At 65.1% G+C, this 13,261-nt stretch overlaps 1 protein-coding gene and 1 long non-coding RNA gene across 10 annotated transcripts in view; one reads left to right on the top strand and one right to left on the bottom strand.

Moving 5' to 3' along the window:
- Positions 1–13,261, top strand: part of SLC4A2 (solute carrier family 4 member 2) — an 86,997-nt gene that overhangs the window by 54,639 nt on the left and 19,097 nt on the right. For 8 of the 9 annotated variants that reach the window (XM_050942423.1, XM_050942425.1, XM_050942424.1 and 5 more), the window contains exons 4-15: positions 53–270; positions 474–595; positions 773–999; positions 2,070–2,206; positions 3,851–4,031; positions 4,171–4,306; positions 4,823–5,003; positions 6,865–6,979; positions 7,130–7,314; positions 8,162–8,387; positions 8,805–9,026; positions 12,579–12,727. In XM_050942423.1, the coding sequence (XP_050798380.1) occupies positions 53–270; positions 474–595; positions 773–999; positions 2,070–2,206; positions 3,851–4,031; positions 4,171–4,306; positions 4,823–5,003; positions 6,865–6,979; positions 7,130–7,314; positions 8,162–8,387; positions 8,805–9,026; positions 12,579–12,727 (2,099 nt within the window). The remainder of the gene's footprint in view (positions 1–52; positions 271–473; positions 596–772; positions 1,000–2,069; positions 2,207–3,850; positions 4,032–4,170; positions 4,307–4,822; positions 5,004–6,864; positions 6,980–7,129; positions 7,315–8,161; positions 8,388–8,804; positions 9,027–12,578; positions 12,728–13,261) is intronic. The other variant, XM_050942431.1, reaches the window with a different exon arrangement.
- The window catches only part of LOC127045967 (uncharacterized), a 30,435-nt gene that overhangs the window by 530 nt on the left and 16,644 nt on the right, over positions 1–13,261 (bottom strand). The window lies entirely within an intron of this gene.

Raw genomic sequence — 13,261 nt, 5'->3', positions numbered from 1 at the left:
CAGGGTCTGGCCCCAGCTTGGTGCCCATGCCCACACCTACTGTTCCTCCCAGATCACCGCCAGTCGTCCCACCACATCCACCACCCCCTCTCCACACACCTGCCCCCTGACGCCCGCAGGAAGAAGGGGGGGCAGAAGGGCAAGAAGAAGCGGCGCCGGGCGTCCGTTCCAGGAGAGACCCCCACCATCGAGGAGGCAGAGGAGGATGAGGATGAAACCTGCGACACAGAGCCAGAGCGGTCGGCCGAGGAGCTGCCCGGGGGGATCCAGGTACAGGACTGGGGGCGCAGCAGGGAGCAGGAGGCTGGGGCCGTCCCAGGTGCTGGAGGGGTCAGCTGGAGCAGCGAGGGGCGCTGGAGGCAGAGCAGCAGTGAGTGGCCCAGAGTGGTGGCTCTGGCTGCCAGGGCTGGGACCAGAGGGCAGGGTCCCCAGGCCCTGCTGCTGCCGGTGCCCCAAGCCGTGTCCCTTCTCAGTTCTTCTTGCAGGAGGACGAGGCTGCTGAGCGCTGCCCAGAGGAGCCCACGGCCCCAACGTCTCTGCCAAGCTCCCCCATGGAGCTGGGGGGGGCTGCAGCTACGGACCCCAAGGGGACTGGGTGAGTGAGCATGTGGGGACTGGTTGCGTGGAGTGGCAGGGGTCTTGGCACAGGGGTGCCTGGGCGCTGGGACTCCAGGGCTCCTCTGCAATTTGCAGTGGGGCTGGGCTCTGCCCCACAGGGCTGGAGGCAGGGCCCAGCCCGGGACCCCAGCTCTGAGGCAGGTGTATGTTCCAGCCCCAGGGCCGAGGAGGAGCGTGGGCCTGACGGGCCCAGTGCAGATGAGCCCAGCTGCCCAGGCCGCCCCATTCCCAAGTCTCAGCCAGGGCACCGGAGCTACAACCTGAACGAGAGGCGGCGCATCGGCAGCATGACGGGGGTGGAGCAGGCCCAGTACCAGAAGGTGCCCACGGATGAATCAGAGGCCCAGACGCTGGCCTCGGCTGACCTGGACTACATGAAGAGTGAGTGCCCCAGGCCCTGGCCAGGGAGAAGGGGGCGAGGGCCGGGGGCACGGCCCTGAGCTGGTCTGTGCGGATGGCGCAGGGACTGTCTGTCATGGAGTGTGGGGAGTCAGGCCCTGCACCCCTTTTCCTGAGATTCACCGGGACTCTCAGCCAGCCAGTAAAACAGAAGGTTTATTAGATGACAGGAACACAGTCCCAAGCAGAGTGTGTAGGTACAACCAGGACCCCTCAATCAAGTCCTTCTGAGGGGTCAGGGAGCTTAGACCCCAGCCTGGGGTTCCCTGCCCAAGACTGAAACCAAAACCTCCTCCGGCAGCTCTCTCCTCCTCCCCCAGCTCCTCCTCCCCTTTGTTCAGTCTCCCCGGCAGAAGGTGTCACTTCTCCCAAGACCCCTCCTGGCTCAGGTTACTGCTCAGGGAGCTTCCTTCCAGGGAAGTTCTCCATCCCCAATGTAACCCCCCTGCGACATTCCCAGGTCAGATCCACCCGGCTCCCTGCTCTGTCACACTATCTCTGGGCTGGGTGTGTTCAGCCCCTGGCACAGAGGGGAGCTGGTGTGGGACGGGCACGTGAGCGTGAGGGGAATTCAGTCAGTGGAGCCAAGTCACCAAGCCAGTCTGGGGGGGCTACCCACAGGCTGCATGTCACCCGTACCCTGGGGACCTAGAGTGAAGGGGCCAGCAGGCTCCATGGGGGGCCCCACAGCCTGATGCACCCCTACTCTGAGTGAGCCTCCCTGGTGGATCCCCTGTGCTGGGCCTGGGAAACTCGCTGCCCCCCTGTACAGAGGTCCCCCATCATTCTTAAGCGGCACAGCCCCAGACAGGCTCCCTCAGCACCGTGGCCTGGGGGAGCCGCTGGGCAGCTCAGCTGCATTTCCCCTGCAGGAGGTGGGCCTGGGGCCAGCTGGACAGCGGGGGCCGGTGTGTGATCCCACCTGCCCCTCCTGCCAGCGGGCGGCGACCAGCGGCTCCCTTGCCTGCGCCAGCAGGAGGAGAAGCTGTGGCTGAGAAATGCCTCCAGCTTCCCCCACGCCAGGCTCAGGGCCACTGCCCGTCTCCCTGCAGGCCACAGGTTCGAGGACGTGCCTGGGGTCCGACGGCACTTGGTCCGCAAGGGCGCCAAGGGCCAAGTCGTGCACGTCAGCAAAGACCACACAGAGCCGAGCGCCCGGCTCAGGAAACACAACCGGCAGCCACACGAGGTGACTGAGGTGGGGCCGTGGGGCAGGGGATGGGGGCTACAGGGTGTGGGGGGCAGGGGATGGGATGGAGGGCTATATGAGGTATGAGCGGCAGGGGATGGGGGCCACAGGGGGTGAGGGGCAGGGGATTGGGGGCTACAGGGGTGGGGGCAGGGGATTGGGGGCTCCAGGGCATGAGGGGCAGGGGATGGGATGGAGGGATATATGAGGTATGGGAGGCAGGGGATGGAGGGCTACGGGCTATGGGGGGCAGAAGATGGGGACGGGTAGTGATCAATGGCTCCATGTCTAGTTGGCAGCTGGTATCAAGCGGAGTCCCCAGGGGTTGGTCCTAAGGCCAGTTTTGTTCAACATTTTCATTAATGTTCTGGATGATGGGAAGAATTGCACCCTCAGCAAGTTCGTGGGTGACATTAAGCTGGTGGGACAGGTAGATACGCTGGAGGGTAGGGATAGGGTCCCGAGTGACCTAGACAAATTGGAGGATTGGGCCAAAAGAAACCTGATGAGGTTCAACAAGGACAAGTGCAGAGTCCTGCACTTAGGACAGAAGAATCCCAGGCACCGCTACAGACTAGGGACCGAGTGGCTAGGCAGCAGTTCTGCAGAAAAGGACCTGGGGGTTAGAGTGGACGAGAAGCTGGATATGAATCAACAGGGTGCCCTTGTTGCCAAGAAGGCTAATGGCATTTTGGGCTGTATAAGTAGGGGCATTGCCAGCAGGTCGTGGGAAGTGATTATTCCCCTCTATTCGGCATTGGTGAGGCAACATCTGAAGTATCGTGTCCAGTTTTGGTCCCCCCACTACAGATGTGGACAAATTGGAAAGAGTCCAGCGGAGGGCAACAAAAAAGATTAGGGGGTTGGGGCACATGACTTAGGAGGAGACGGTGAGGGAACTGGGCTTATTTAGTCTGCAGAAGAGAAGAGTGAGGGGGGATTTGATAGCAGCCTTCAGCTACCTGAAGCGGGATTCCAAAGCAGATGGAGCTTGTCTGTTCTCAGTGGTGGCAGATGACAGAACAAGGAGCAATGGTCTCAAGTTGCAGTGGGGGAGGTTTAGGCTGGATATAAGGAAACACTATTTCACTAGGAAGGTGGTGAAGCACTGGAATGGGTTCCCTAGGGAGGTGGTGGAATCTCCTTCCTTAGAGGTTTTTAAGGTCCGGCTTGACAAAGCCCTGGCTGAGATGATTTAGTTGGTGTTGGTCCTGCTTTGAGCAGGGGTTGGACTAGATGCCTCCTGAGGTCCCTTCTAACCCTGATATTCTATGATTCTACAGGGGGCAGGGGATGGGGGGCTATGGGGAGCAAGAGATGGAGGTCATGGGGGGATGGGTGCCATGGGGGCAGGGGATCGGGGTTACAGGGGCAGGGGGCTGGGATGCATGGGGGGACAGGGGCTGGGGAGTGCCATGGGGGTCAGGGGAAGGGGGTTCTGGGGGTCAGGGTCTAGGGGATGTGGTCCATGGGGGAGCAGGGGCTGTGGGCTGGGCACCATGGGGGCTGGGGTCCATGGCGGGGCTGGAGAGATTGGGGGCAGGAGCTAGGGGACAGGCACCAGGGGCACAGGGTCTGGTAGCCCTCTAAGGGGACCCCAGCCCCACCTCCTGAACCCTGCGGCCCCTGCCCCTGCCCCGGCAGGTCTTCGTGGAGCTGAACGAGCTGGTGGTGGACAAGAACCAGGAGCTGCAGTGGAAGGAGACGGCGCGCTGGATCAAGTTTGAGGAGGATGTGGAGGAGGAGACCGATCGCTGGGGGAAGCCCCATGTGGCCTCCCTGAGCTTCCGCAGCCTGCTGGAGCTGCGCAAGACCCTCTCCCATGGTAGGTGGGAGGGAGCAGTCATGGGGCAGGAGGCTGCAGCAGGCGCAGCCAGGGTCGGGGAGGTCCTGGCTGGGTCCAGCTGTGGCTCGGGGGGATGGGTGGAGCGGGGCAGCTGCTCAGCCCTCGCCTTTGTCCCCAGGGGCCGTGCTACTGGACCTGGACCAGAAGACGCTGCCAGGGGTGGCACACCAGGTGGTGGAGCAGATGATCATCTCGGACCAGATCCGGGCCGAGGACCGCGCCAATGTGCTGCGGGCGCTGCTGCTAAAGCACAGGTGAGCTGCCCGCGCGCCCGAGCCTGGAGGGGGAACTGCCCCAGGCTGGCTCTATGCCGCTGCTTGCTCTCTGCCAGGCCCGGCGTGGTCTCTGGGGGAGGGAGCCGTGCGCACACCCCCAACCCCCCGGGGCCTCGAGCCAGGTGCCAGGGCTGCCCGACTGTGCCGATGATGAGTGCCCGTTATCCTCGGGGCATCACTTGGGGCAAAGCCCCAGGCTGTGCATGGATGGTGGGTGCAGGCCCTTTGATAGCCGTGCGCTCCGTGAGCACAGCCACCCCCACCCCCACTCTGAGAGCAGGCTGCAGACATCGGGGGCCCAGCAGGGCCTTGTCCCAGCGGCTTGGAGGAGAAGGGAGGGGGAGTGGGAGAGAGTGAGGTCAGTGCTAGCGGGCGCTCCAGGGAGACCCTGAGTCCCAGTGTGCTGCGCGCTGGCCGGCCGGAGAATGGCCTGCCGGGGCCTGGAGTCCCTGGCGCATGCAGGCGGCAAACCCTTCCCCTGGCTTCGTCCTGCAGCCACCCGAGCGACGAGAAGGATTTCTTCCCCCGCAACATCTCAGCTGGCAGCCTGGGCTCCCTGCTGGTGCATCACCACAGCGCCAACCACGTGGGCGAGGGCGGCGAGCCCGCGGTCACCGAGCCCCTCATCGGCACCCACGCTGCCGAACAGGAGGCCAGGGTCGAGGTGGAGCGGGAGGTGAGTGGGGGCCTGGGTGCTGCGTGCCCGTGTGCCCCCTTCCTATCCCCACAGGGCCCCTTATCCTCCTTCCTGAGCCTCTTGCCCCCCCTTGCTGAGTGCCACGAAGGCCTCTTGCCCCCCTTCCTGACCCACCCAGCCGCTCCCCCGGGGCCCCTTGTCTCCTTTCCTGGTCAGTTTTTACAGCAGAGAGAGGTAAGTAGTGGGGTCCCCAGGGATCTGTCCTGGGAGCAGGGCTGGTCAGCACACTAAGCTCGCAGAGGCTACAGAACTACTCAAGCTAGTTAAGTCCCAGGCAGACTGCGAAGAGCTACCAAAGGATCTCACAAAACTGAGTGACTGGGCAACAAAATGGCAGATTAAATTCACTGTTGATAAATGCAAACAATGCACATTGGAAAACATAATCCCAATTCTACGTATAATGATGGGGTCTAAATTAGCTGTTAGCACTCCGGGGAGAGATCTTGGAGTCATTGTGGACAGTTCTCTGAAAACATCCACCCAATGCGCAGTGGTGTCAAGAAAGCAAACAGAATGTTGGGAATCATCAAGAAAGGGATAGATAAGAAGACAGAAAATATCCTATTGCCTCTATATAAATCCATGGTACCCCCACATCTTGAATACTCTGTGTAGATGTGGTCGCCCCATCTCAAAAAATGATATATTGGCACGGGAAAAGGTTCAGAAAAGGGCATGTGACGCAGTAGGGAGTGGGGCAGATTGAGCTGGGAATGTGTCTAGTTTCACTGGGGCTGTCTGCATGCGGGGGGGGGGGGAGCAGGGGGTGACTCTAGGTGAGGGACAGTACCTGAGCCTGTCACCTGAGCCGGGAGGGGGGGTGGGGGGAGGCGACACCTTTGCCTGGGGAGCTGGACAAAGAGAAGAGGGAGAGGAGGGGAAGAGCCGGCTGGAAGGGTTTTTGGTTTCAGTTTGGGGCTGGCTGGGAAGAGGCAGGGAACCCCAAGTCTGGGGTCTAAGCTCCCTGCCCGCCAGAGGGACCTGGCTGAGGGCCCTGGTTGTACCTACAAGCCCTGCTTGGGACTGTGTCCTGTCATCTCATAAACCTTCTGTGTTACTGGCTGAGAGTCCTGGGGAATCGCAGGACGTGGGGTGCAGGGCCCTGACTCCCCCACACTCCGTGACAGGGCAACAAAAATGATTAGGGGTCTGGAGCATCTTCCATATGAGGAGAGATTAATAAAACTGGGACTGTTCAGTTTAGAAAAGAGACTACTAAGGGGGGATAGGACAGGGGGGATAAAATCATGACTGGTGTGGAGAAAGTAAATAAGGAAATGTTATTTCTTCTCATAACACAAGAACTAGAGGTCACCCAATGACATTAATGGGCAGAAGGTTTAAAACAAACAAAAGGAAGTATTTTTTTCACACAACGCACAGTCAACCCATGGAACTCCTTGCCAGGGTATGTCATGAAGGCCAAGACTATAACAGGGTTCAAAAAAGAACTAGATAAATTCATGGAGGACAGGTACATCAGTGGCTATTAGCCAGGATGGGCAGGGATGGTGTCCCCACTCTGTTTGCCAGAAGCTGGGAATGGGTGATGGGATGAATCACTTGATGGTTCCCTGTTCTGTTCATTCCCTCTGGGGCACCTGGCATTGGCCACTGTCGGCAGACAGGACACTGGGCTAGATGGACTTGGTCTGACCCAACCCACCCCCGGGCTCTTTGTACCCCTTCCTGAGCCCCCCTCTCCCAGGAGCTCTTGCCCCTGTTTACCCCGTCCCCAGTCCGGGCTCTGCCTGGGACACCTGGGCCCTTGGCATGGTGACTTGGCTCCTGGTCCACGGCGGGGTGTTCACCTGTGTGCCCTGTCCCTGCCCCACAGCGAGAGAGCCTGAGCTCGGCACCCCCAGCTGGCATCACAAGGTCGAAGTCAAAGCACGAGCTGAAGCTGCTGGAGAAGATCCCGGACAACGCGGAGGCCACGGTGGTGCTTGTGGGTAAGGGCGATGGGGGGGAGGGGACTGGCTGGGCAGAGGGGCCCAGGGCCGAGACCGTGCCGAGCCCGCAGGCCGATGGGGGCTGGGGTTGGATGTGGCAGCCAGGCCCTTCTGCAGGCGAGTGTCGGCTGACAGGCCTGTGCCCCGCAGGCTGCGTGGAGTTCCTGGACCAGCCCACCATGGCCTTCGTGCGGCTGCAGGCGGCCGTGGAGCTGGACTCGGTGCTGGAGGTGCCCATACCCGTCCGCTTCCTCTTCGTGCTGCTGGGGCCCAGCAGTGCCAACATGGACTACCACGAGATCGGGCGCTCCATCTCCACTCTCATGTCCGACAAGGTAACCACCCCCCGGCTCCATCTCCACCCTCATGTCCGACAAGGTAACCGCCCCCCTGCTCCATCTCCACCCTCATGTCCGACAAGGTAACCCCCCCCCCCCCAGTTCCATCTGCACCCTCATGTCCGACAAGGAAACCGCTCCCCGGCTCCATCTCCACTCTCATATCTGACAAGGTAACCGCCCCCTGGCCTGCCAATTCACGCCCGGCTCCATCTCCATCCCGGCTCCATCTCCACCCTCATGTCCGACAAGGTAACCGCCCCCTGGCCTGCCCATTCACGCCCGGCTCCATCTCCATCCCGGCTCCATCTCCACCCTCATGTCCGACAAGGTAACCGCCCCCTCCGGCTCCATCTCCACCCTCATGTCCGACAAGGAAACCGCTCCCCGGCTCCATCTCTACCCTCATATCTGACAAGGTAACCGCCCCCTGGCCTGCCAGTTCCCCTCTAGCTCCATCTCCACCCCGGCTCCATCTCTACCCTCATGTCCGACAAGGTAACCAGCCCCTGACATGCTGGTTACCGTACCTCCCGGCTCCATCACCACCCCGGCTCCATCTCTACCCCGGCTCCATCTCCACCCTCGTGTCTGGCAAGGTCAGCGCACCCTCCAGCGTGCTGTGGGGCCCCAGCACCCTCACACTCCTGCCATCAGGCCCTACCCATAGCCCCTCTGCCCCACCCTCCACCGGGGTTTCCTCTGTGCCCAGCCATCTCCCATTTTCCTTCCATGTGGGCTGGACACGTGGACACCCTGCCCCAGGGCCCAGCGCCGAGGATCCATATTCTGCTGGCCCGCAGCCAGCGCGCGGAGCCTCTGACCCCACAGATTCCCCCCACAGCAATTCCATGAGGCAGCGTATCTGGCTGACGACCGGTACGACCTGCTCAGCGCCATCAATGAGTTCCTGGACTGCAGCGTGGTGCTGCCGCCCTCCGAGGTGCAGGGCGAGGAGCTGCTGCGTACAGTAGCCCACTTCCAGCGCCAGATGCTCCAGAAGCGTGAGGAGCAGGAGCGCCGGGTGCTGCCAGGCACTGCGCTGGAGCCCAAGTCACCCGCTGAGAAAGGTAACAGGCTGCACCCCCCTGCTCTGTCAGGCCCTGGCTTGCGGTGTGGGTGGGGCTGGGGCTGGGAGCAGGCTGGCGACGCTCCCCCTGCCCTTCCGGGCCCTGGCACGGTGCTGGGGGTGGGGCTGGGACTGGGCCAGCCGCACCCCCCTGCCCTGCTGGGCCCCATGGTGCGGGGTGGAGCTGGCGCCAGGAGTGGGGCCGGGCTGGCAACGCTCCCCCTTCCGCGCCCCATGGCACGGGGTGGGGATGGGGATGGGACTGGACAGGCGATGCTCCCCCGGCCAGGCCCCATGGTGCGGGGTGGGGGTGGGGGTGGGGCTGGGCTGGCGATGCTCCCCCGGCCAGTCCCCATGGCGCGGGGTGGGGCTGGAGGTGGGGCTGGGTGGGTGCCTGACGTGCTGTCTGTGTGAGCAGCGCTGCTGAAGCTGAAGGTGGTGGATGAGGAAGCGGAGGATGAGGACGACCCCCTGCGGCGCACGGGCCGGCCCTTCGGGGGGCTCATCCGTGATGTGCGCCGGCGCTACCCCAAGTACCTGAGTGACTTCAGGGACAGCCTGAACCCCCAGTGCGTCGCCGCCATCATCTTCATCTACTTCGCCGCGCTGTCACCGGCCATCACCTTCGGGGGGCTGCTGGGTAAGAGCCATGGGGGGGGGGGCTGCTGGGTAAGGGCTGCCAGTGGGGCTGCTGGGCAAGGGCCACGAGGGGGGCTGCTGGGTAAGGGCTGCCGGTGGGAGGCTGCCGGGGGAGGCTGCTGAGGGAGGGCTGCCGGGGGAGGCTGCTGGGTAAGGGCTGCCGGTGGGAGGCTGCTGGGGGAGGCTGCTGGGGGAGGGCTGCCAGTGGGAGGCTGCTGGGTAAGGGCTGCCGGTGGGGGGCTGCCGGGGGAGGTTGCTGGGTAAGGGCTGCCGGTGGGGGGCTGCTGGGGGAGGCTGCTGGGTAAGGGCTGCCGGTGGGGGGCTGCCGGGGGAGGTTGCTGGGTAAGGGCTGCCGGTGGGGGGCTGCTGGGGGAGGCTGCTGAGGGAGGGCTGCCGGGGGAGGCTGCTGGGTAAGGGCTGCCGGTGGGAGGCTGCCGGGGGAGGTTGCTGGGTAAGGGCTGCCGGTGGGAGGCTGCTGGGGGAGGCTGCTGGGTAAGGGCTGCCGGTGGGAGGCTGCTGGGGGAGGCTGCTGGGTAAGGGCTGCCGGTGGGAGGCTGCCGGGGGAGGCTGCTGGGTAAGGGCTGCCAGTGGGAGGCTGCTGGGGGAGGGCTGCCAGTGGGAGGCTGCTGGGGGAGGGCTGCTGAGGGAGGGCTGCCGGGGGAGGTTGCTGGGGGAGGGCTGCCAGTGGGAGGCTTCCGGGGGAGGCTGCTGGGTAAGGGCTGCCGGTGGGAGGCTGCTGAGGGAGGGCTGCCGGGGGAGGCTGCTGGGTAAGGGCTGCCGGTGGGAGGCTGCTGGGGGAGGCTGCTGGGTAAGGGCTGCCGGGGGAGGCTGCTGCGGGAGGCTGCTAGGTAAGGGCTGCTGGTGGGGGCCTGCCGGGGGAGGCTGCTGGGAGGGGCTACTGGGTAAGAGGCACCGGGCGGGGGGGGCTGATGATTAAGGGCCACGGGGGGGGGGATTCTGTGGGGGGCTGCTGGGCAAGGGCTGATAGGGCGGGTGATGGGGGGGCTGCTGGGAAAGGGCCACCGGGGGGGGGGGTGTCGTGCCCCTGCCTGTCTATGCTGGGAACCCCTAGGGGGCAGGGGCTGGCTGGGAGGGGGACGACTTGGGGATCCCATGTAGCTGGGAAGGAGTCCGGGACCAGATGCCACCAGCAGGGAGGGGTGGGGGAGGGGAGTGAGGGCAGGTTGGTGGGGGTCAGCGGGGAGGGGCCGGGGGAGGAGAGTGAGGACCCATTGCCGGGGATCAGCAGGGGTCAGGGGTCTGTGGGGAGGGGGCCCGTTGCTGGGGGTCAGCAGGAGTCAGGGATCAGTGGGGAGGGGTCGGGGGAGGGGAGTGAGGGCCCATTGCTGGGGGTCAGCGGGGAGGGGCTGCGGGAGTAGAGTGAGGACCCATTGCCAGGGGTCAGCAGGGGTCAGGGGTCAGTGGGGAGCGGTCGGGGGAGGGGAGTGAGGGCCCATTGCCGGGGGTCAGCAGGGGTCAGGGATCAGTGGGGAGGGGTCAGGGGAGGGGGGCGAGGGCCCGTTGCTGGGGGTCAGCAGGGGTCAGGGTCAGTGGGGAGGGGCCGGGGGAGGGGAGTGAGGGCCCGTTGCTGGGGGTCAGCAGGGGTCAGGGTCAGTGGGGAGGGGCCGGGGGAGGGGAGTGAGGGCCCATTGCTGGGGGTCAGCAGGGGTCGGGGTCAGTGGGGAGGGGTCGGGGGAGGGGAGTGAGGGCCCGTTGCTGGGGGTCAGCAGGGGTCGGGGTCAGTGGGGAGGGGTCAGGGGAGGGGAGTGAGGGCCCGTTGCTGGGGGTCAGCAGGGGTCGGGGTCAGTGGGGAGGGGTCAGGGGAGGGGAGTGAGGGCCCGTTGCTGGGGGTCAGCGGGGAGGGGCTGGGGGAGGAGAGTGAGGACCCATTGCCGGTGGTCAGCAGGGGTCAGGGGTCAGTGGGGAGGGGTCGGGGGAGGGGAGTGAGGGCCCGTTGCTGGGGGTCAGCAGGGGTCGGGGTCAGTGGGGAGGGGTCAGGGGAGGGGAGTGAGGGCCCGTTGCTGGGGGTCAGCGGGGAGGGGCTGGGGGAGGAGAGTGAGGACCCATTGCCGGTGGTCAGCAGGGGTCAGGGGTCAGCGGGGAGGGGTCGGGGGAGGGGAGTGAGGGCCCGTTGCTGGGGGTCAGCAGGGGTCAGGGGTCAGTGGGGAGGGGCCGGGGGAGGGGAGTGAGGGCCCGTTGCTGGGGGTCAGCGGGGAGGGGCAGGGGGAGGCAGAGCCAGTGCAACCATTTAGGCAAACTAGGCGGCCGCCTAGGGCACCTAGTGGTTGGGGGCGCCTAAAAGACCCCTCAGGCGAGGAGGTGGAGTGGAGGTGAGCTGGGGGGGGGCGCACGGGGAGGGCCGCCCGCAGTAACGGGGGGGGCGCACAGGGGAACAGCTCCCCGCCCCAGCTCACCTCCGCTGAGCACACAGCCCAGCTCCAATCAGCGCCGCACGCCTGGGCGGGGAGGAGAAGTAGAGCAGCGCCGGTGTGCTCGGTGGGGGAGGCGCAGCCGAGGGGAGCTGGGGCCGGCCACCCAGGCAGGGTTAGCTGCCATGGGTGTGGGGGAGAGAGGTGGGAATCCTCCCCAGGCAGGGTTAGCTGCCGTGGTGGGGGGAGAGGGGGGGAGGTCTCCCCAGGCAGGGTTAGCTGCCGTGGTGGGGGGAGTGGGAATCCTCCCCAGGCAGGGTTAGCTGCCGTGGTGGGGGGGGGAGAGAGGTGGGAATCCTCCCCAGGCAGGGTTAGCTGCCGTGGTGGGGGGGGGGGAGAGAGGTGGGAATCCTCCCCAGGCAGGGTTAGCTGCCGTGGCGGGGCGGGGGGGAGAGGGGGAAGTCGTCCCAGGCAGGGTTAGCTGCCGTGGTGGGGGGGGGGGAGAGGGGGAAGTCACCCCAGGCAGGGTTAGCTGCCGTGGCGGGGGGGGGGGGAGAGGGGGAAGTTGCCCCAGGCAGGGTTAGCTGCCGTGGGGGGGGAGAGGGGGAAGTCGCCCCAGGCTGGGTTAGCTGCCATGGTGGGGGGGGGAGAGGGGGAAGTCTCCCCAGGCAGGGTTAGCTGCTGTGGTGGTGGGGGGGAGAGGCGGAAGTCTCCCCAGGCAGGGTTAGCTGCCGTGGGGGGACAGGGGGGTCTCCCTGGGCAGGGTTAGCTGCTGTTGTGCGACAGGGGGGAGAGGGGCAGGTTTAGCTGTGGCGGTGGGGGGGGGGTATCTGCTGCATGGGGGCTCCCCGGGTGGGGGGCGGGGTTAGCTGTCGCGGGGGTGGCTGGGTTAGCTGGGTGGGGGGTGCAAGGTGGAAGTTTCGCCTAGGGCATGAAACTTCCCTGCACCGGCCCTTGGGGGAGGGGAGTGAGGGCCCGTTGCCGGGAATGAGCGGGGTGGGGGTTCAGCAGGGAGGGGCCAGGAAAGGGTAGTGATGGTCCATTGCTGGGGGTCAGCAGGGAGGGGCTGAGGGTCAGCGGGGAGAGGCCTGGAGAGGGGAGTGAGGGCCTGTTGCCGGGGGTCAGCGGGCATGGGAGGGCAGCAGGGAGGGGCGTCTCCAGTGCTGAGCCCTCGCCCCCCGCAGGGGAGAAAACCCAGGACCTGATCGGGGTGTCGGAGCTGATCATCTCCACGGCCGTGCAGGGCATCGTCTTCTGCCTGCTGGGCGCCCAGCCGCTGCTCGTCATTGGCTTCTCCGGGCCCCTGCTCGTCTTCGAAGAAGCATTTTTCGCAGTGAGTCCAGGACTCCTGGGAGGGCCCCAGAGCCTCCATTACCCCCCAGAAGCCCCGATAGCACCTTGGAGCCCCCCAATAGCCCCCAGATAGTCCCTCAGAGCCCCCAATAACCCCTTGGAGCCCCCAAACCGCCAGATAATCCCTCAGAACCCCCATACCCGCAGTAGCCCCCAGGTAGCCCCTCAGAGCCCCCTGATAGCTCCCGGAGGCCCCCATTATCCTCCAGAACCCCCATAGCCTCTTGGTGCCCCCTGATTGCCGCGAGAACCCCCAATACCCCCTCAAAGCTCTCTGATAGCCCCCAGAGCTCCCCATTACACCCCCGAACCCCTATAGCCCCTTGGAGCTCCCCAATAGCCCCCAAGTAGTCCCTCAGACCCCTCGTACCCCCAGTAGCCCCCAGATAGCTCCTCAGAGACCCCGATAGCCCCTTGGAGTCCCTGAACCCCCAGATAGTCCCTCAGACCCCCCAGTAGCCCCCAGGTAGCCCCTCAGAGCCCCCTGATAGCCCACGGAACCCCCCATTTCCCC

The sequence above is a fragment of the Gopherus flavomarginatus genome, chromosome 2, assembly GCF_025201925.1.
Source record: "Gopherus flavomarginatus isolate rGopFla2 chromosome 2, rGopFla2.mat.asm, whole genome shotgun sequence".
Classification (NCBI taxonomy): domain Eukaryota; kingdom Metazoa; phylum Chordata; order Testudines; family Testudinidae; genus Gopherus; species Gopherus flavomarginatus.
The sequence above is the reverse complement of the archived record's forward strand: the minus strand, read 5'-3'. Positions and strand labels throughout refer to the sequence as shown.